The sequence below is a fragment of the Hypomesus nipponensis genome, chromosome 20 (genome assembly GCF_054491055.1).
Source record: "Hypomesus nipponensis isolate SF chromosome 20, ASM5449105v1, whole genome shotgun sequence".
NCBI classification, from domain to species: domain Eukaryota; kingdom Metazoa; phylum Chordata; class Actinopteri; order Osmeriformes; family Osmeridae; genus Hypomesus; species Hypomesus nipponensis.
In genome coordinates this window covers 7,430,001-7,452,410 of record NC_140380.1, presented here as the reverse complement: position 1 = coordinate 7,452,410, position 22,410 = coordinate 7,430,001, and the positions used below count along the sequence as shown (strand labels likewise).

Genomic DNA, 22,410 nt, shown 5'->3' with positions numbered 1-22,410 from the left:
TAAAAGTGTAGGATAAAAGACAACGGTCTCTGTTTAAAAAGCAGGAAATGTGGAGTGAATCAGCGGCTATAAACATCCCATCAGAGGGGTAATGGCTTCTACTCATTACATTGGGTTAGCTGGTCTGGCCCTCTGGCTCCCTCAATAACACAGAGACACCAGGACTACAGTCACCAGCTGGATACAGTATAAAGGGCAATGTGGACCCTTGGTGTGTGTGTGTGTGTGTGTTTGTGTGTGTGAGAGAGGGAGGGAGGGAACAACAGAGGGAGCGAGCGAAAGAGAGAAAAAGTGGATAACCGTTTTTATTGCCTCTTCATTTTGAGTGCCCAGTGGGTTTTGATGTGATGCGTCGTTGGTGTGTGTGCGCCCGCCCGTGCGCGCGCGTGCGTGTGTGTGTGTGTGAGTGGCATGTGCGCATGCTTGCGTTCTGGTGTGTCTTGGTCCGTGTACACTTGAGTGTTTAAGTGTGGCATATGGAAATATCAGCACAATCTGTTTTCCTCCTTCTCTCTCATCCCCCTCTCCCTCTCTTCCCCCTCTCCCTCCCTCTCCCTCCCACCCTCCCTCCCTCCCTCTCACCCTCTCCCTTCTCCCTCCCTCCCTCCCTCCCTCTCTCCCTCCCTCTCTCTCTGATGGCTTTAGCATGCCCTTTGCGTCTCTCTCTCCCAGCCTTGGCAGGCAGGGGAACAGGATGCTAGATGCATGGCTGCGGTGCACGTCCAGCTTGTCTCTGCTCGTCCCGACCCCTGCCTCTCCCCTCTGGTCCGTGCAGAGAGGAGATGATCACAGCAGGTCAGTCTGGGCCTCATAAACCCACTCCAGGAGGGACTGGACATCTGCGCTGAAGACGAGCTCCGCGGAGGCTCTCCGAGGAACTTTCGTCCCCGCTGACAGGACGGCGAGCGGCAAGGCCCTTCGTGGTTTTCGCTCGGTCGTCGACCTCGAGACACGGTGAAGTGAGTTGGAACACGGAGAGGGAGGAGTCACGGTAGGTTGCTAGGCGACCGGCAAGACCAGAAGAAGGTTCCGGAACATCTTGTCTGAGGCTGCTGGTGAGGAACGTCACGCTTGCTTCTCATTGGAACACTGACCTAACTGTTGGTTAGCATGTGAACACCATGAGATGTTGTCAGGCTTGTTGTTTTGCTACTAAAACCCAGAGTTGTTAAATGACTAAATTAATGATGTGGTCCGTTTTGTTGCATTTTACCAATAGACCGACTTGGCTGAATGCTATGTTTGGCGTGCCTCCTCTTAGAAAGAAACAGCAACGGAATCCAAACAAAAAGTCAAGGCGATTATACCATGGTGTTGGTCGCTTTGGTCACACGGGCATTCAAATGAGGACTGTCGCGGCTGTAGATACAACTGAAAGATGCCAGTGTGTCTTCCAACCTCAATACGTCCTCGGCGTCAATTTGAACCTCAATCCCTGTCCTCACAACCTCCCTGTTCGATACAGCTTCGAAAGGTGAGAGAGAAAAGGAGTGAGAGTGAGAGAGAGAGAGAGAGAGAGAGAGAGAGAGAGAGAGAGAGAGAGAGAGAGTGAGAGAGAGAGAGAGAGAGAGAGAGAGAGGGATAGACGGATGTGTCAGTACCCCGTCAGTGGCGGTGACGGTGAGGTCGTAGCTGTCGGAGCCCTGGTCCCGGTCCAGGTCGGTGCTGGTGCACAGCTGGCCCGTCTCCTTGCCCAGGGTGAAGTGGGTGGGCACCGCGCTGCCAGAGCCGGGGCCCAGGGTGTAGGAGACGGCGCCGAACGAGCCGCGGTCCTCATCTGTGGCTGTGAGCTAAGGAGAGGGAGGGGAGGGAGGGAGGGAGGGAGGGAGGGAGGGAGGGAGGGAGGGAGGGAGGGAGGGAGGGAGGGAGGGAGGGAGGGAGGGAGGGAGGGAGGGAGGGAGGGAGGGAGGGAGGGAGGGAGGGAGGGAGGGATGTTAAAGTCATCATCAATCACCATCTGATTACAACAATCAAACTTGTGACAGAATAAAAGAACACCAAGGGCATTCCATTTCTTTAGTCGCATCGCAGGACTGCCAAGCTCCAAATTCCGCAGCAAAAACAAAGCTATCGCATGACCAATCAGATCGGGGCTAGTGGTCTTCAGAGTCACATCGCTGACTCCTCATAGGCTCACGTTACGCTTAATCAGCATACTGCCCATGATGCCCCCAAACCACTGAAAAGCTTTCATTCCCCCTCGAGCATTCTCGCCCTCCCTTTCCTCCCTTTTCTCCCTCTCCCTCTCCCTCTCTCTCTCTCTCTCTCTTTTCCATCCATTCTACCTATCCTTCCATCCATCCATCCAGCCATCAATCTAGACTTTTTTAATCTTTTCTTAACCCAAAGTGCCCAAGAATGAAATACAGGAATCCAACCAAGCCGAAAACAAGCTTAGCCCACACAGATAACCTCCCACACGGAACAAACCCACACACAGCCCTCATAACATAACCCAACAGAACAGGCCCAGCCTCCAAACCAGCCTTGCGTAGAACCAGCCGGCACAGAACCAGATGGCACAGAACCCATCTCCACCAAATGAGGCCGGCGTCAGCGCGAATCTGCCGGCACGGAAACAGAACCAGCACTTCCGTCCCTCCGGTCCGCAAAGGCCCCTCGCCCATGCTTCAAACCCCGCCCCCGTTACCGTGGTTATGCGGCGGGAGCAGATAGGGGGGCGACCTTTCAGAGGCGGAGCCAGCCCCGTGAAGGTGACAGGCCAGAGGGAAGGCAGTGAACGAGGGGGAGGGGACTCGTTTAGGAGTGAGTCGGCCCTGGTCCGACGACGGCTAAGGTGCTGAAGGGCCGTCACGGGCCAAGGCTCCCCGGGAAAGGTGCACACACACACACAAATACAAGTAGACGCACACACACTCTCATACACGCAAATACACGCACACATGCAAACACACGCTCGCGCGCACAAACACACACACACACGAGTACACGCAGTGTGCCACGTAAAGGATCTGCCCCCCCCCAACCCGTACTACAACAAAGTGCTTCTCCGCCAAACACGGAGGGGAAGTGACCTTTGACATCCCGAGCTCCTTCCTCCAAAACTCAAGTTTTATACCAGCCAGACCCTGTCAAGGCTCCCCCCCCCGTAACATTGTTTGGTGCCGTTTACGACGTCTGTAAAAAGTAGCCTTTTCTCTTAGTTCCAGAGGCCTTGACTCTGTGCCAAGCGGCAGGGGGGTGGGGGTTGGGGGGGGGGGGGGTTGGGGGGGGGTAGGCCGTCTTACATCACAGAGCCCTTCCGTCCCACAATGCAACAGGCTACAGGCTCCGGGTATCGCCGGCGCGTTCTTTGTAGTTCTGAACCGGCAACCGTAGATCACAAGGTGAGGCTCCGGTGGGCCAATGGATTTAACATGCGTGACATGGTTTACAGCTTGGAGGTTGTGTGCTTGGCGTGTGTCTCCGTGTTTCTGTCTGTCTTTCTGGGTGGAGGGAGGGAGGGATGTGTAACTCTGTTTTGTTGTGTTTTCAACTGCAGATCATCTTCGTATTAGGCCTCTCCCTCTCCCTCTCTCTCTCCCCCTTCCCTCTCTCTCTCCCCCTCTCTCTCCCCCCTCCTTCACATCCTCCCCTCTGGCTGGTCATAGATATGATAAATTGGCCACCTGCGGGGAGAGATTGGAATAGTGGCGCGCACACACATGTGTTTTACACTAAATCTAATTACGGGCGCTGGATCAGGCATGACCGGGCCCACCCTGTGTGAGGATGATGTCATGGACACCTCCATCCTGACTCCAGAGCATCAGTCTGTTCACACCGAGAGGAGATAGAGGATTACACTGCGCTGCTGGGTTGTGACAGCATGTGTTGTTACTGCAGCACCTCACTGCCCTGGGGGTTAGGGAGTGAGGCCGGGGCTGCGGCTAGGGCTGAGGGGATGGGGGTGACACTGGGGAACTTAGATTAGGGCTGAGGCTAGGGCTGGGGCTGAGGGGTTGAGGCTGGGGCTGAGGGGATGGGGGTGAGGCTGGGGCTGAGGGGTTGAGGCTGGGGCTGAGGGGATGGGGGTGAGGCTGGGGCTGAGGGGTTGAGGCTGGGGCTGAGGGGATGGGGGTGAGGCTGGGGCTGAGGGGTTGACGCTGGGGCTGAGGGGATAGGGTTGAGGCTGGGACAGGAAAAACAGGACATTGATTGTCCGCGCTGGTTAAAGTTCAAACGCTGACTGTAGGGAAGCCTTATGTTTCCCCACGATGGGAAAGAACGAAACACTAACATCAGTTTGTACTCAGGGATGCTGCGGAACGATGAAAGCTCCGCGCAAAAACAGAGAGCCGTAAAACTGTTGCGATCCTCCGGAGTTTGATGCAACAGACTGCGCGCGCAGCGACTTCCAGCTTTATGACGGGAAAAACAGAGCGAAAAACATTCCTGGAGCGAGAGCGAAGGAGAGAACGAGAGAGACAGATGAAGAGAGACAGAGACACAGTCAGAGAGAGAGAGAGAGAGAGAGAGAGAGAGGGCGGGCGGGCGGGAGACGAATAGAGAGGGATCGGAGAAAAGACAGATGGAGATGGAAGCGATAGATGGAAAGAAAAACGAGACAGAGAGAGAGAGACGTGAAGGGGGGGGGGCTCGAAAAGCCTCGAATCGATAAGTCACGCGCAGTCAGGCGAGCGCGCTAAAGGCCTGCCAGCCCCGGAGACCGTCCGTCCAGCGTCCCGAGTCAGCAGCGCACAGACGCGCTGACGACGCTGAACCCAAACAGGGCCGCGAGCGAAGGGGGGGGCTTTTGGAAACCTCTGATTCGGCGCTTTGTCGACAGGCACAGACGTGAAGAAATGTCCCGGCGGTGCGTTTTCCTTCGATCGTTTTGCCCGCCACCGCCCCCCCCCACCCTCCCTCCAGGGGCCCCCGAGGGCCGCTAATGGTGTATCTGGAAGAGGGAGGTTTGCCTTCAGCGCCTGACAGGCTATTTCTCTCGCTCTGCTTACGTTCCCTCCACGCCTCTCCCTGTCTACCCCTCCATCCATCCATCCATCCATCCATCTCTCTCCATGCCAGGGATGGTTCAAATGGCTCACTCACATTTCCTTTCACTGACGCCATGGTAACAGGTTGCCCCTACCCCAGCATTGTCATCGCCACATTCCTGTCTTCTCATGTATGAAGTCTAGGGGACGAGTCCACACCACACACACACACACACACACACATACACCACACACACATTAACCCCTTCCACAATCCAGGGTCAGGGTTTGAAACAGGCCTCTGAAGTCGGGGGGTTCAAGGGTCAGGGGTCAGAGGACAGAAATGAGAGGGGCAGCTGGACGTTTGGCCAACCCCTGACCTTTAGGGTCATTGCTCTCCATTTGATTGGATTACACGCAATCACACATCACGCATACACAACAACAACAAGGCACATGCACTTACACACACATACACACCACAAACACTCACTTACAAACACACACACACACACACACACTTTTCTCTCTCTGACAGACTTTATTTACAGGGATCTGTTCTATTGATAAACACACTCTGAATATAGGAGTCTGTCTCCCAGTGTGAAGTATGCTCGTTTACAGAGAGAGAGAGAGACCAAACGACCCACGGAGATAAACATTTACAGAAAAAAAACGAGTCTTTCGCTGACCATGGAGATCGTCCATTTGTCTCACAGATACTTGTTTTCGAGGCTAGTCAGGTAAACATACAGTCAACATGTCCCACTTGGGTTTTGCTATGGAAACATGTCGTCGGGTTGGGAAGCGCTTAACCGTTGACCCCCTGTGTAATTGATAGTATTTGTTCCCTAAGGGCTGATACGTAAACAGGTAATGCAATAAGCCACCGAGCTAAAGCCTACCACATGTTGTCTTCCCAGACCCCCGGACCCTCCGGTTCCCCTCGGATACCAGAGGTCACCGTCAGAGTTTGTTTGGCCTCGGCTTGCGTGTGTTTGTGTGTTTTGGTTCCGTTTGCGTTTTTTCCCCTGCGGTGGGGTTTTGAGGAGGGGCTGGGGTGGGGCTAGTTTGTTTGTCTGTGTTTATAGGGGTTGTGACAGGGCACACTTATCTGCATAACTCTTCCTTTACGGCGGATCTCCTTCACTCCTTTGCTACTCCGCCGCATGCGCACGCACCCCCCCCCCCCACACACACACACAGGCACGTCACAAAGTGCATTCACACAATCGTGCGCGTACGCTCTGACACTGGCATGAACACACACACACACACAACCACACACACACACAACCACACACACACTATGTTTGGTGCAAGAGCCTGTCAGACCATAGAAGCTATAAACAGCTATTCAACCTCAGCTGCCAGGGTAGACCAGACAGAGCCCAAACAGCGGCCCACACAATCCCTCCAGCATCTCCTTCATTCTCCCTCCCTCCCTCCCTCCCTCCCTCCCTCCCTCCCTCCCTCCCTCCCTCCCTCCCTCCCTCCCTCCCTCCCTCCCTCCCTCCCTCCCTCCCTCCCTCCCTCCCTCCCTCCCTCCCTCCATATCTCTCTCTTCCTTTCTCTCACACTCCCCCCCGCCCCCTGCATCCACCACCATCTCTCTCTCATTCTCTCTCACACAGTGCCCCTCTCTCCTCCACTCTCCTCCACTCCATCCCTCCCTCTTCCCCCCCCCCCCGGCCCATACAATCCGCACGGTTCTTTGAAAAGCGCGGGATACAAATTGGAAACAATAACCGACAGCATGGCTCACTCCGAGGCCCGTCCGCTTGGACAGGAGAGGCCCACACGCTCGTGAAGACAAACCAAAGTCCCTCCCCGCCGCCCCCCCACCAGCCTCCACCCACCCAGCCTCCACCCCCCCAGCCTCCACCCCCCCAGCCTCCACCCCCCCCTCACACACAGCCTCAGAGGAGAGGGAAAAGCCGCAGATTCCAGGACCCGGGCTTTGCTTGTTGTGTTGCTTTCTTTTATTGGCGAAAACCACTGAAGTGCCCGAGTCGGCGCGCACACACTCTCTCTCTCACACACACACTCTCACACACACTCTCTCACACACACACACACATTCATCCAGGGTGGGAGGGTGGAGGCACAGCTGTCGGTTTCCCGAAGCCAAAGCGCTTTTAGCCTCCCCCCTCTTTTAGCCTCTCTTTCTCTCTCCACCCCCTCTCTGTCTCTGTCTCTCTCTCTGTCTCTCTCTCTCTCTCTCTCTCTCTATCTCTCTCTCTCTCGCTTCCCGGAAGAATTCCTCTAAAATTACCCAGAGTGGTTTGTTGTCGTGTTTTTTTTACCGTCCCTCCCAAAAGGCCACTGGGGCCGTGTCCGTCATGTGAGAGATGTCTGCCTGTCATCCCTCCTTCCATCATCCCTCCTTCATCCCTCCTTCCATCATCCCTCCCTCATCCCTCCTCCCCTCATCCCTCCTCCCCTCATCCTGCCACCCTGCACGGGCCCACTGTGGGTGAGACATTGCCACTTGCTTCCCACAATCTTCAGTGATCTAATTACTGTTTTCCCTCCCACCGCTGGGAGACAACTGCCAATCAGAGACGGAGGGACCTGAATTTGCCGTTGAGGAGAGATGAAGAAAAGAGGGCAAATGACAGGGAATCATCCTCACTTATGTTGTTAGGGGCGACGAGATAGTTAGGGGCGGAGAACGGATAGCTCTCAGAACTGCGAGACGGGGAACCTTCCTGTGGTTGTCCGTCCCTCTCTCTGTCTCTCTGTCTCTCTCTCCCTCTCTCTCTCCCCAAGTTGATCGGCTTCCGCCGTCAAACTAAACACGACGCCGCGTTGAACTCGCACAAACAGCTCCTGGGGGGGGTGGCGGGACTGTAAAGACTCTGGGTCGTGTCGACTTTCAGGACGGCCCATGGGGGCCTTCATCAGAGTCTCTGACCTCCGGATCCCTGCCCCCCCCCCCCCGCCTCCGCGTTAGCGCCACCCCGTTAGTGGTGAGCTGGCGTCGCCGACGGCAGGCCTTCACAGGTATGCAGATGAACTTAGGGGGGGGGCTAGGGGGTCGAGGACTGGGAGGGGGGCCGTGGGGGAGGGGGGGGTGGGAGAGGTGGCCGACGGATGTAGATGGACCTTCGTCGAGGCTATAAATATTAAACAGGGAAGCCAGAATAGAAGCGATCACTGGGCTGATTAGGCCAGCTGTCTGTCAATGGGCTCTCTCCCTGGGGGTGGGCTACCTTTAAAGACGGATAATCAAAGGGGCTCACACACACACATACTAATGCACACCCACACACGTACACACACTGATAAGACCCTCGCCCCTCCGAACCCACCGCCCCCACCCCTCCTCTTATCTTACTACAAAGCCAAGGACAGTGATGTCATCAGGTATACCGCGCCATTCCTCCATCCATCTCCTCCTGACCCCTGCCTCTGCGTGTACAGTCCTCTCCTCTCCCTTCATCATCTCCTTCTGTGCTGTGGAACAATGCCATGTGACCCCCTCCCCCCACCCCCAAAACACACACACACACGTATGAACACACACACACACACTCTCACAACAACGTGAAATACGACCCCCCCTTCGCAAAACGAAAGACCCCACGACTCCTTTTGGGTTAACAACGCCGGGTCGTATGTCTTCGACATCCTGTTGTTTTATGTCTTAAAGGGAAGAGTGAGAGGGGAGGGAGGGAGGGAGACACACAGAGAGACAGAGAGATTGCATACCAACCAACCGCCGTCCGGTTGCAGACTCAGAGCCGAGATCGTCGTGGCGATAGCCGCCGGGCCAACCCCCGGCCAATGACAGATCACCCGAGTCACCGAGCTTACGGTATCGCGTTCACATCACGGCCCCCGCCGTCGCTTGTTTTTCAAAGTTTTGTTTGTAACTAATCTCTCTCCACGAGCGCCTGGGGTGGTTGGAAGGATGGGGGAGTGGTTGGTGTGAGGGGGGGGGGTGTGGGGGGGACGAGGGTGACGGTCTCTCGTTAAACTAACATGGGTGATACCAGCCGGCGGGGGCATTTGACATCAGATTGGAAGATAAACGTCCTAACGCCGACCACATGCCAGGCCGGGCTCCCTCCACACGCCATGTTGACTGTTTACTCCGCAGGAAGGGGGGCGACAGGACTCCATGTTAGCATTGCGGTTTGCATTTTTGTGTGGGTGTGTGAGTGTGTGATGTGGTGGTTGTCCTGTTTGCGTGTGCGTGTGTGAGAGAGAGAGAGAGCGAGAGAGAGAGAGGGAGAGAGAGAGAGAGCGCGAGAGAGAGAGAGCGAGAGAGAGAGAGAGAGAGAGAGAGAGAGAGAGAGAGAGAGAGAGAGGGAGAGAGAGAGAGAGGAAAGTTGTAAGCATATCCTTGTAAGTATCCGTGTTGGCGAACACATGTCATTATGTTCGTTAGCGATATTAACTTTTATTTTCTTCCAAATATAGAAGTTTTTCTCTACCTCTCTCTTCTTCCCTTGCTTCCTTCCCTACGGTGGTTTTGATGTTCTTAATCACTTCCAGCTGTGAACCGCACATGAAAGACAACAAGCACTTGCCGTAATAGAGTGCTGAAAGAAAATGGGAGGGAGAGGAGAGCGAAGAGAAGAGGAGGGGAGAAAAAGAAAGGGACAGAGATGGTAAGAAAGAGACAAAGAGAGAGAGAGAGAGAGAGAGAGAGAGAGAGAGAGAGAGAGAGAGAGAGAGAGAGAGAGAGAGAGGGAGGGAGAGAGAGAGAGAGAGAGAGAGAGAGAGAGAGAGAGATAGAGAGAGAGAGAGAGAGAGGGAGAGAGAGGGAGGGAGAGAGAGAGAGAAAAAGCGAGATAGAGATAGAGAGAGAGAGAGAAAGAGAGAGAGAGAGAGAGAGGAGAGACTGAATGAGAGGAGAGCAGAGGCTGCCCATTCCGTGCTTCCATTTCAAGGCCTCTTGTCATCATTACCATTTCTTTTGTTCCTCTGCCAGATATTGCCCCCCCCCCCTTCCTCTTCTCCTCTTCCTCCCTCTCTCCCTGTCATATATCTTCATTGTACCCGCAACGGGCCATTGGTCCCGGCAAAGCAGAAATGGACGCTGGTGCGAGGAGCCCAAACGTGTGGAAAGAAGCAAGGGAGGAGGAGAGAGAGAGAGAGAGAGAGAGAGAGAGAGAGAGAGAGAGAGAGAGAGAGAGACAGAGAGAGAGAGAGACAGAGAGAGAGAGAGAGAGACAGAGAGAGAGGGAGAGAGGGGGGAGACAGAAAGAGAGGGAACGCATTTGATAATCTCGTACTGGCCGGGTTCTTTTTTGTGACTGTTCACCAGCTCTAAAATTGTGAGCGTGAAAGGCGACTCACGGAGTGGTGTTGGAGCAGAGTAGATCAGAGGCCTCCAAAGGCTTCCTCTGACTCTGACAGAACCTGATGTTTTACAGAGACATACTAGAAAAAGACAGAGATCCCATTTGGACCAGAGCCCATATCTGGAGAGGAGAGGGAGAGAGAGAGGAGAAAGAGGGAGAGAGAGGGAGAGGGAGCGGGAGAGGGAGGGAGAGGGAGAGGGGAAAAAAGAGAGAAATGGCGAGTAGAGGAGCAGTGCACAAATCTGGAATAACACTCTGTTGATGTCATGCACTGGCTGTCCCTCTCAGGAGAGGCTGGGGGTTTATGTGTGTGAGTGAAGGGGAGGTGTGGGGGGGGGGGTGGGCTGGAGGAGTAAGAGAGATAGTTTGGGGGTGCACAGGGGCTGATATGTGCTGAGCATGCTTCCTGTTGATCGGAAGCACATCCTAAGAACAGTCCAGAAGCAGACCCCCCGGAAAAAAGACGATCTGGATGAGGCAAGCGTGTGTCCTGCAAGTCTCCGTGCACGCGCGAAAGAAGGACAGACATCGGCCGTTTCAGAAAGAGACAAAGAGAGAGAGAAAGCGAGACTACAAGGCCGACAGAAGAGCCCTGAAAACCCGTCCCCCCATCTCTCCTCCCTCTCCCCTTGCCTCTCTCCTCGCCTCCCATTCATCCTCGGGTCAGGTAAAAAAAAAAGAGGAGAAGAGTTGACAGTAGCAGATAAGGCCAGAGCCTCCTGTAGCTTTGCAGCTTGTGTCTGGTGTCTGGTTACAGGAACGCGTATACCAGGAGAACTGGGAGGCAGGCTCATTCCATAGAAGGGTCAGTGTGTGTGTGCGTGTGTGACAGCAGACATCAAAGGGGAGGAGAGAAACTGAACCAGAGCAGCTATAATCCTCCATGCATCCAGGACTGTATATAATCTACACTTTAACTAGGGTGATCTAGAGGCCAGGTCGTGGAGAAACCGCTAACAGCCGCCTAAACTACAGGAGCTGAACTCACGCACAGACCCACGCGTAAACACACGCACGCACGCACACACAGCTACGAACACAACATGGGCCCTGCAATCTACCTAATATGGGACTTCCAATTAGGCTGCTGTGTGTGTGTGTGTGTGTGTGTGTGTGTGTGTGTGGGGGGGGGGGGGGTAGTATGCCTTAATGTGTGGGTGTGTGGTCGCGTCATGCGCACCGTAACAGCCCGCTAATGACACCCTCGGCACAGCAGCTACGCATTAGAGGCACTTTTTCTGACCTCCCCTTGACAATGGAGGCGGCTTGATTTGATCAGGGTAAGGAGAGGCGGGGTGCTAGGCTAACCACATTAGCCTCTCGCTGACCCAGGCTTGACCCCGTCAGCTAGTCAGCCCCGGGGTCAACCTACCAGGTGACCGGGGTCAGGGATATTTAGAGAGTCGTCGTGTGTGTGTGTGTGTGCTCATTACTGTAACTCCATGGTGAGAAGATGCAAACCAGAGTTGCGCTGAAAGGGGTTAAACCTGCCTCAGTGCAGGCCATTAAAGGTCGTGACCCCTGCTGTGCATGTGTGTGTGTGTGTGTGTACGTGTGTAGGACTAAAGTAGAACAGATACTCAATCAGACGTCGAGAGTTAGCGCTCAGTCGACAGTCGTTCCGTTGTAACCAGCAACGCCTGGTGACACATCCTCAAACCACACACTGACCCCCCCGGCCCCCCCCCCCCCACACACACACACACACACACACACAGGTCGGCTCGAAACTACCACTCTAGAGTCTAATTGCCCCTCCGAGGACAGCTCCCCTGGTCACAGCCTGCGGGGATGTAAACTAGCTTAGCCACGCTAAATTAATTTCCTGGATGTGCAGATGTGGGCCGAATCGGAGCCGGGGGACAGAGCAGAACCCGGGCCTGTCTGGGTCCTCCCGCACCTGGGAGGAGGGGGGCTGGGAGGGGAGGGTGGAGAGAGATGGGCTGGAGGAGGAGTGGTGATGGTGGCGCCCCCCCCCCCCCCCCACAAACCTTGAGGTGAGAGTTCACGGACAACGCGGCGGGGGGGGGGGGGGGGGGTTCTCTCTGTAGACGACTTGTGTCCATTTTGCTCGAGCTGCTCTCACCGTTAATTTAATACTCGTGGATTTGCTGTGACGAAAGAGAGGCGGGGGGTGGGGGGGGGTGGATGGGAGGGGGGGGGGGGTCAGGAGTGCGGCAGATAAAAGTGAGCTTCCGTGGTCTCACAAACCCAAAGCGCCCCTTAGTGATGGAGTGTGTCAGTGATGAAGGGTCCATTAACTGCAAACGCGCACGCACGCACGCACAGACACACTCCCCTGCATTTTCCCTGTCCTCTCTCTGGCTACCTCAGACTACAAGTATGGCCAAGGTAAACACGCTGGCCAAGCGTGATCTTGCCCTGGGGTCACAGGGCCCAGCCAACTCCTGCTGGGGAGCGAAGGAGGGGGGTCGGCGGGGATGAAGAGAAGAGGAGAGAGAGGGAGGGGGGAGGGAGATGCGAGGAGAGACGCTCTAAATCAGCCGCACGAGACTAAAGCAAACGTAAACGACGTCACGGCAACCTCCAATCGACCAGAGGCTCTCGCGAGGGGCACTTGTTTTGGCTCGTGACATCACTGTCGGAGTGAGGAAGAAACCGAGCCAATCACAGAGGGAATCGCATCATCCATGCATGTACAGTACACGCAAACACACACACACACACACACACACACACACACACACACTGGAGAGGAGAGAGAGAGGGAGGATAGGAGGCCTGGTAGGGAGGCAGCACCTGTGATAACACGCGCCGACTCCAAGGCTCCTCAGAGGGGTTAGATGTCACGTGATCTCCGTGGAGACCGCGAGCTCGACAGTGATCATCGTCGCAGAGAGAGAGAGACAGAGAGAGAAAGGAGAGAGAGAGTAAGAGAGAGAGAGGAGGAGAGAGAGAGTAAGAGAGAGAGAGTAAAAGAGAGTGTAAGAGAGAGAAAGAGAGAGAGAGAGAGAGAGAGAGAGAGAGAGAGAGAGGAGGAGACTTGGGGGGGTCTAAGGGGTGTCAGAAGGAGGGGGGGGTGAGGCTGGGAGAGGAAGCATATACCATGTCCTGGGAGAGAGGAAAGAGATGAAGGGCGTGCGAGAATGAGAAAGAGAGGAGGAACGGGAGGACAGGCCATAACTTCCCCCTGGAAACCAAAACAAGGAGCAGGAAAAGGGGCAAAGAAAGACCGAGCGAGGTAAAGAGGAACAGAGAGAGAGAGAAGAGAGAGAGAGAGAGAGAGAGAGAGAGAGAGAGAGAGAGAGAGAGAGAGAGAGAGAGAGAGAGAGAAGGGTCAGTGGGAGATCAAGACAGAAAGAGGTGTGAAAAGCCCCGGGGAGCGAGAAACGGAGAGGTGGAGAAGGATGGAGGGAGGTGGAGAGAGAGAGAGACAGAGAGAGACAGAGAGAGAGAGAGAGAGAGAGAGGGGGGGGGGGGAAGAAAGCAGAAGGGAGCTTAGGAGAGAGTCATGGGGGTCTAGACCTCCAACGATTCACTGCAGGAGAGTGACGGGGGGCTGGGGGGGGCGCTCACTAAACCCCCTCTAATACCTCATATCACATGATCACCTGATGCCTTGGTAGGTCAGATGTGTGTGTGTTTTGCATGTGTGTGTGTGTGTGTGTGTGTGTGTGGGGTTGTTGGGTGGGTGAGGTGATTAGCTAGATCAAAGCACCCCTTGAGTGGATTTGGGGGCCGGGCAAGGAGGGGGTGGAGTAGATGGTGTGTGTGGGATGGAGAGGGTGAGGGGGGCTCTAACAGTGGTTGTGAGGTGAAATGGGTTTGGATGTTTTTTTTTACGTCCCAGAGTGGCTCACATGGGGACCAGGGGCACACGAGGGGCAGGATCTTCCTGCTCCCGAAGGTCCGGCTCTGGAAGGAGCCAGTTCACTTCACTGGAGCCGCACACACTCCTCTAGAACATTCCACAGCGTTCCACTGCACACCGCCCAATCCAGCCCCCCCCCTCTCTCTCTCTCTCTCTCTCTCTCTCTCTCTCTCTCTCTCTCTCTCTCTCTCTCTCTCTCTCTCTCTCTCTCTCTCTCTCTCTCTCTCTCTCTCTCTCTCTCTCTCTCTCTCTCTCGCTCTCTTTCGCTCTCTCTCTCGCTCTGTCTGCTTATCTCTGTTCTTCTCTGTGATGCCAAAAACAGGTCCTTTTTCATCCCCTCCACAGCACACACACACACACTAACACGTTTACCTGACGTTCAGAGGACAGCAGCAGCAGGCATCTAATCCTAGGCTGCTTCTTTACTCTACAGTACTCCTTCACCTGCTTTTCTCTTTTCTCTCCATCTTTCCCTCGTCTCTCTCTCCCTCTCTCTCTCTCCCTCTCTCTCTCTCCCTCTCTCTCTCTCCCTCTCTCTCTCTCCCTCTCTCTCCCTCTCTCTCCCTCTCTCTCCCTCTCTCTCCCTCTCTCTCCCTCTCTCTCCCTCCTCTCCCCCCTCTCCCTCCCTCTCTCTCCCCCCCTCTCCCCCCTCTCCCCCCTCTCCCCCTCTCCCCCCTCTCCCCCCCTCTCCCCTCTCTCCCCCTCTCTCCCCCTCTCTCTCTCTCTCCCTCTCTCTCTCCCTCTCTCTCTCCCTCTCTCTCTCCCTCTCTCTCTCCCTCTCTCTCTCTCTCTCTCTCTCTCTCTCTCTCTCTCTCTCTCTCTCTCTCTCTCTCTCTCTCTCTCTCTCTCTCTCTCTCTCTCTCTCTCTCTCTCTCTCAGGTTTCTGTACAGCAGCTTAGCCAGCAGACCTGTCCAGGGTCAGATTGAGCCTTGCTCAGCACTTCCAGAGGGGAAGGATGGAGGGATGGAGGGATGGATGACAGGGTTAGACCGAGAGAAGAAGAAGAAGAAAAGGGAGGGAGACATCTTATGGAGGTAGAGAGTCCCTCTTGTATTTGAGCACTTATCGGTTTTCTCTTTCATTACCTGACACTGTTGACTCTGCACACTGCCTGGTCTCTTGTGGTTTGTAGGCCTTGACACTCACACACAAACACACTTTCATTGCTCCAGTGCTGTCACTTTTTGCTTGCGGCTATACCTTACTGTCTGACAGTGCGATAGAGTCACTTTCAGCAGATGTCTACCTCAGTATACTGTCGGTAACGTGTCTCTCTCTGAATCTCTCTCTCGGCAATAGAGGGTATCTCCCCGGCAAGAGAGAATCTCTTTCTCGGTAAGAGAGCGTCTCTCTTTCACCGGGCGAGGGTCGCCCTCCTTGGCACGGCTCGCGAACGCGACATGAGAGGAGAGCAATGAAGTGGAGGAAAAGGCTTTTATAGCGGTGGACGGCGTAAAAACAACATGCCCCCGTAAAAGTCTGCCCTAAACACATGCCTCCCGGTGGAGGTCTTCCAAACAGGCCTGTCAGAGCCGCTTAGAGCTCCCATCCACACACACACAATGCTGCCTTGTGTGTGCGGGCCAACCAAAATGTTCCCCCCCCCCCCCCCCCGACCTCACCGCCCATCAGTGCGCCGACGGGGTATTACTCTCTACACATGCTTCCTCTCCATCCCTCCTCTCTCTCTCGCTTTCGACCTCGTCCTACCCCGGGCTTCCTCCGTCCTGCCCCTCCCCCTCCCTCCCCCCTCCCTCTCCTCCCTTCACCCCCCCCCCCCCCCGCCGCCCCACTCCTTCCTCCATCCCTCCTGTCTGCAGCCCCTCCCTTCCCTCCTCCACCCTCATCCCTCTTTTCCCCGCCTCACAATAATGGACGGGGTTTTACAAGGGCTCCCGGGGAGAGAGAGGGCTCTCCCAGGCAACGTGTGCACTATTCCACGGTCAGTCCACCCTGGGCAGTTTCCGTAATGGCCTGCTCAACACCTCTGACACTTCTGTCAATGCAGCTCCCTCCATCCCTGCCTCCCCCTCTCCCTCTCCCTCTCCCTCTCCCTCTCCCTCTCTCCCTCTCCCTCTCCCTCTCCCTCTCCCTCTCCCTGTCTCTCTCTGTCTCTCTCTGTCTCTCTCTGTCTCTCTCTGTCTCTCTCTGTCTCTCTCCCTCTCTCCCTCTCTCCCTCTCCCTCTCCCTCTCCCTCTCCCTCTCCCTCTCCCTCTCCCTCTCTGTCTCTCTCTGTCTCTCTCTGTCCCTCTCCCTCTCCCTCTCCCTCTCCCTCTCCCTCTCCCTCTCCCTCTCCCTCTCTCTCTCCTCCCTTCACGCTCACCAGTCTCAATCTCTTTTTTTCTCCCCTCCTCCAGTATTCCTACATCTCAACTTTTTCCCCTTCAACTCCTCCCATTTGCACTTGTTTTTGTTCCTCCAATGCCGGGCTTGCCGGTCTCATTCACCCCTCTCCTCCTCCTTCAACTCCTTTTTTTTCTTCTTTCATCCCGCGCCACCTCGTCTTTCTCTCCCATCCACTCCTTTTTTACCTGCACTTTAACACGCTCTCCCCTTCTCTCTCTCTCTCTCTCTCTCTCTCTCTCTCTCTCTCTCTCTCTCTCTCTCTCTCTCTCTCTCTCTCTCTCTCTCTCTCTCTCTCTCTCTCTCTCTCTCTCTCTCTCTCTCTCTCTCTCTCTCTCTCTCTCTCTCTCTCTCTCTCTCTCTCTCTCTCTCTCTCTCTCTCTCTCTGCCTCTCTCTCTCTCTTGCTCTTCTCCCTCTCTCGCTCATTTTCTTTGTTCTCCAGAGTGGGCAGTGTTCAGGCAGACATTCCTCTTACTGCTTTGATGCACGCCGTAATCTCCCACTCTCCCAATGGCACACACCGGCACTGAGCACATCCACACACACACACACCTGTAAACTAACACACACACACACCTGTAAACAAACACACACACCCTCATACCCCTTGACACACGCAGGCATACGCTGATGCAGGCCCGCGGGAGAGAACTAATGTCACGCAGCATCGAAGAGTTTGTACACCTCGCAACTCGATGAGAGCTCATGTTTAAAGCTTACGGCAGCACAAGAGGATCTGGAACGTTGTATCCATTACACGCAGTCGATCTGTAGGTAGACAAACTGTCTTAGTTTCACCAGGCAGCACAAAAGGGTCATGTTCAGGGGGACTCAGCACTCAGAGAGGTAGAATAGCTGAATGCAGTGACACACACACACACACACAAAGATGTGGTATGGCGTATGGATTGGTCATGTGACCATGTCGCCCAGGGTCAGGTGACCAGGTCTCTGGTTGTCACTGAGGACTGCAAACCGGCCCAGCGGTTATTTGGCAGCGATCCACTTGCCTTGTACTGTGCGTACACTAAGCAGAACAAAATGGAGGTCGAGAGTAGAGAGCCGGGTTCCCGTGCAGAGCAGTGGTGGGATCATGTAATGTGTTCACTTCGCTGACACATTCTTCCCAAACCACATACAATTCATGGGAGATTTGAACCTCTGACCTCTTGATATGCAGTCATGTGTGCTAACCACTGAGCTATACCCTCCCTAACTCTTCCACCTATGTACTTGAAGACAAGGAGGGTTTTGTGTTCCAACCGGAGAGCATAGCATCAGATCGTCAACCTTGAGCGGTCGGCCCTGACAAATGCACACGCACAGACACACACACAAAGACAACACACCCACCCCTACACACACACACACACACACACACACACGCGCACACACACCAGTGACCACCCGGTGACCTTTGATCCCAGTAACATGGAAAGGATAGATAATCCCTCTGAAAGCTCTTGTTCATCATGCTGGCTCCCACACAAGTTGTCGTACACACACACACACACACGGTGTGATGAATGGTAGCGTGTTCTCTGGAACAGCAACATGACCTTGTATGGTCATGTGACCGTGTGGATTATTACTATGGCACATGGGGAGAAGAAGAGAAGACGGCTTGCCTCGTCCTGCGTGTGCGTGCGTGTGCTTGTGTGTGTGTGTGTGCGCGTGCGTGTGTGTGTATGTGCGTTGCTGTCAGACATTATTTATTGTGGAGTGATAATGGTGCTGCACGGCTGGACCTATGGGATACCACATTATGTACAGCATTATTTATGTTAGTTATTAAGCAAATAATCCAAACTAAACTCAATTATTGGAACACCCCAAAAAAACGAATTACGGCTGTAAACTCTCCATTCAAACACTCCATTGGTTCTCCATAGTTCATTGAGGGACAAAAGGGCTCCTGATTGGTCAGAGGTCTGGGAGCGGTGGGACCCGATGTAGACTCGCAACAGGATGTGAGGCGATAAAACAGGAAGTGTCCAGCATTGTTAGGGTTTCTAACGGAAACCCCGCTTGGGCCTATACTCTCAGGAACCGGATCTCCAATGTAGACATCACACACACACACACACACACACAACCTCACCCACACTCACACACACACACAATCATACTCACAATCTCTGAGCTGACTAATCACTTGACAAAGTGACATTGCCTCGATTACAATTCATTAATTAAAACCAGCGCACACACACACACCGGCTGAATTGACATTAGAAATCCCCCAAGCGCACACACACACACACACACACACAGACACCACTGTGGGATCTGATAAGGCTTGTTCCAGAACTCCTGAAGGACATTCCTCCAAGGCCCAGACCCGCGTAGAAATAACAGGGTCTATTGTCCTACGAGGTGTAATACTCCTGTTAACCAGCTCACCGCCCTCTAACACACTACCTTTAACTAGACGGAAACAGTGAGATCACATCTTAATAGAATAATAAACAGCGCTAACAAGTCGATTTATCCGCATAGTGGCACCGCAAAAAGGGAAAGTGGGGGGAAGGGTGGGGCGTGCGAGCAAACATACTTCATAAATCATAAAAGAGAGAAAACCAAGCTGCCAACTGCCCGATTATGGAAAAGAAGAAGAAAGAAGAAAAAAAACAGTTGGGCTTGTGATTCTGGGGTAATGACTAACATGTTCACAGCTGGTAATGGAAGCTGCTTGATTTTGTGTCTGAATATGGAGAAAGGAGTTTTTTGTTGTTTTTACAGGCACAGTGACAGATCGCTGCCTCTAATAATAATGAGGTTGTGTACGCATGATGCGGTGACGCAGGTTGGTGTGTGTGTGTGTGTGGGGGGGGGGGGGGCGTGGCTTAAAGGAGCACTCTGCTAAGAAAAAACGACAAGGCACACATTCAATGTTTTGCTCTTCAAATCCAATGAGGTGGAGGTGTATTTCCTGTGGGAAGGAACAGCAACTGGTGTCACTCATGTCAGAGCACATTTCACACCTCGCCTCCATACATTCAATTAAGCCTTTCTATAACACCCCCCCCCCCCACCCCCACCCCCGCTGGGCAACACCAACATCCCTCCATCCTCCCTCTCCTCCTCTCCTGCCTCCCTCCGCCCTCCCCTCTGCCACACATAAAGAGATTTGTGACAGTCATGTTCAAAGACACCAGATAACTCAATTTGCTCTGTCACTAAAACCCACTCTCCCCACCACACACACACACACACACACAGGTATAAACACACACGCGTGCATAATGCCATCTATCTTGTTGTAATGGCCCCGAGGGTCTCTTGTATATAGCTTGGCTCTCTCTCTCTCTCTCTCTCTCTCTCTCTCTCTCTCTCTCTCTCTCTCTCTCTCTCTCTCTCTCTCTCTCTCTCTCTCTCTCTCTCTCTCTCTCTCTCTCTCTCTCTCTCTCTCTCTCTCTCTCTCTCTCTCTCTCTCTCTCTGTCTCTCTCTCTCTCTGTGTCTCTCTCTCTCTGTGTCTCTCTCTCTGTCTGTCTGTCTCTGTCTGTGTCTCTCTCTCTGTGTCTCTCTCTCTCTGTGTCTCTCTCCCTGTGTCTCACTCTCTCTGAGGTAATCCGTCACTTCCATCCCCCAGACAAACCTAATTAAGACCGGGGGGGTGGGGGCGACGGGCGACGGGGACGCATGTCAATCAGCCGTGATTGGGTGTGATTTCCCCCCCCCCCCCCCCGTGACAGACAGACCCTGCCAGGCGTCGGGGCTTAGGTAAGAAAACCAATCTCAAACTAGCTGTGACCGAGACTCCGAAGAATAATAAAGAAAAAAGGGCCTTTCAGACGGAGGGGAGAAATGAAACGGCCCTTTCATTGGGGCCTTAATGTGAGGCCACTTGGAGACGGGAGGAGTCCATCTGGAATGCTCATGTAGGGTTAATCAAACAACTGGCTGTAGAAACAAAGAAGGAAATATGTGTCAGTGTGTGTTGTGTATGTGTGTAGGGGGGGTTTATGTGTGTGTGTGTGTGGGAGGGAGGGGGGGGTTGTGTGTGAGGGGGGGGGAGGGAGGGGAGGGGTGTGAGTGAGTGAGTGTGTGTGTGTGTGTGTGTCATCAATAACACAACTAAGTGTGAGCGCTAAATGACAGTTATGCCGTCTCCAAAAAAAGAGGAAAGTCAGTTGGGAGCCGCTGAGTTGCAGGCACCGCCTTGTCTGTTACCATGGTGACCTGCTGGTGCCACAGACATATCCCAGGGAACGCACACGATCGCACACAATCGCACTTGCACACAAATGTGCATGTGCTGTATACATGCACCCACTCACACACATTTTTTCACAATCCAAAGAAACAATGGAAACATAAAAATATAAACCAGACTGGCGTTTCCCATGGGAAACTCACAGTAAAGTTCCTCGTACAAAGCCCTCGTACGAGGCACGCCAGTCCCAGGTTACTGGGTGCACTTGCGGTGCCCTTGCTTGACCCGACCCAGCAACGCAATGTCATTAGACCCGTCGCCAAAAGTGCCAACCGTGTGCGGAATCAAATGCACATCGATGCCTTTCGAGCAGCTTGGAATCGTCTCAGACCGGGGTCCTTGTTGAGTTGTGACACTCTATCTCTGTTTGTCTTTCTGTCTGCGGACCCAGTGAAGGGTTCGAGTGCCTGCGATTCACATCGTTTCGCACTGAAAAACCGAGCGAATGAAGTTTGCCCGGGCGACGCGACACGGCTGAGGCAAAGCAGAGGCACGGCGTGGGGCGCCGTTTCCAGGAAAACAGGCTTCTGGTCGACGCTCACGACTCGAAATTGTTTTTGGTTCTGGCTACTGCCAGGGAGGCTCAGTGAACCTTCAGGAAGGACAGAAACGTTGTTTATGGCCATGTTTGGAGGCAGGCTCCACTTCTGTCAACAGCAGAAGTAGAACGTGAATTGAGACAAATTACACCCTGTCTAAGCCGGATAGATGAATGGATGGATGAGTGAATAGATGGATAGATAGCTATATAGATAGATGGAGAGAGAGAGAGAGAGAGAGAGAGAGAGAGCAAGAGAGAGAGAGAGAGAGAGAGAGAGAGAGAGAGAGAGAGAGAGAGAGAGAGAGAGAGAGTGAATGAGGAAAGAAGCTAAAAAAAAAAGAGATGAAAAGAGAAAGTAGTTCCAAGTAATAGTTTCCAGAATGTTTCAGGTCAAAGCCGTGGTACAGGGAGTAATCCTGGTGCTTGGTTGCCATGGTTATTGGGGCGCACACACACACACACACACAAACACACACAGACACACTAAGACACCGGCCTCCTTACAATATGGCTTTGAATCATTTATCTGAAGGCTGTAGAGGAGGGATTGTTATCTTAACTTGAAAGGGGTCTTGTGACCTGTTGCTCTGAACACTGACATCAGTAGAAGCCACAGTAGTGGATTATCCAATCAGTTCTTCCTAGCAACCGAGGTAGCAACATGCTACGTCTCCCTGGCTAGGAAAAGGTAAATATCCTTTAAAAATCAGCATGCGCCGCCAACGCTTTCCTCAGTTAATGGTTAGAAATGTAGAACTTTCTGTAAAATGGATCTCTGGATAAAATCGTTTGCTGGTATCATAAAGTATGAACGCGATGTCAAACAAGAGTGTAACGTAAAGGTTTCTGCCAAGTCGTGAAGGTCTGAGGGTCTATGATGTATCTAAAGGAGAGGATACTTGGAAGTCTGAGCCCTACCCCTGTGCAAGCCTGAGATCGATAGCCATAGGGGCATCAAATATTAAAGCAATGGAACGAAACAGGGGTCGTAGGAGAAGGGACAGATAGGGAGAGGGAGAGAGAGAGAGGGAGAGAGAGAGAGAGAGAGAGAGAGAGAGAGAGAGAGAGAGGGGGGGGGGGATGGCAAGGGGACTAGAAAGAGAGAGAGAGAAACAGGAGGAGGGTTGCGGCACTTAGTCCCCATCAGAACCATAAAATGTCCAATCAGTCACTCTACACCACATTATACAATCTGTGTGTGTGTTTGTGTGTGTGTTTACCCT

General features: G+C 53.7%; 1 protein-coding gene across 1 annotated transcript in view; it reads right to left on the bottom strand.

Annotated features, from left to right (window-relative positions):
* The window catches only part of dchs1b (dachsous cadherin-related 1b), an 84,043-nt gene that overhangs the window by 20,881 nt on the left and 40,752 nt on the right, over window positions 1–22,410 (bottom strand). Inside the window, exon 5 of the mRNA XM_084683913.1 lies at window positions 1,602–1,790. Within this exon, the coding sequence (XP_084540039.1) occupies window positions 1,602–1,790 (189 nt within the window). The remainder of the gene's footprint in view (window positions 1–1,601; window positions 1,791–22,410) is intronic.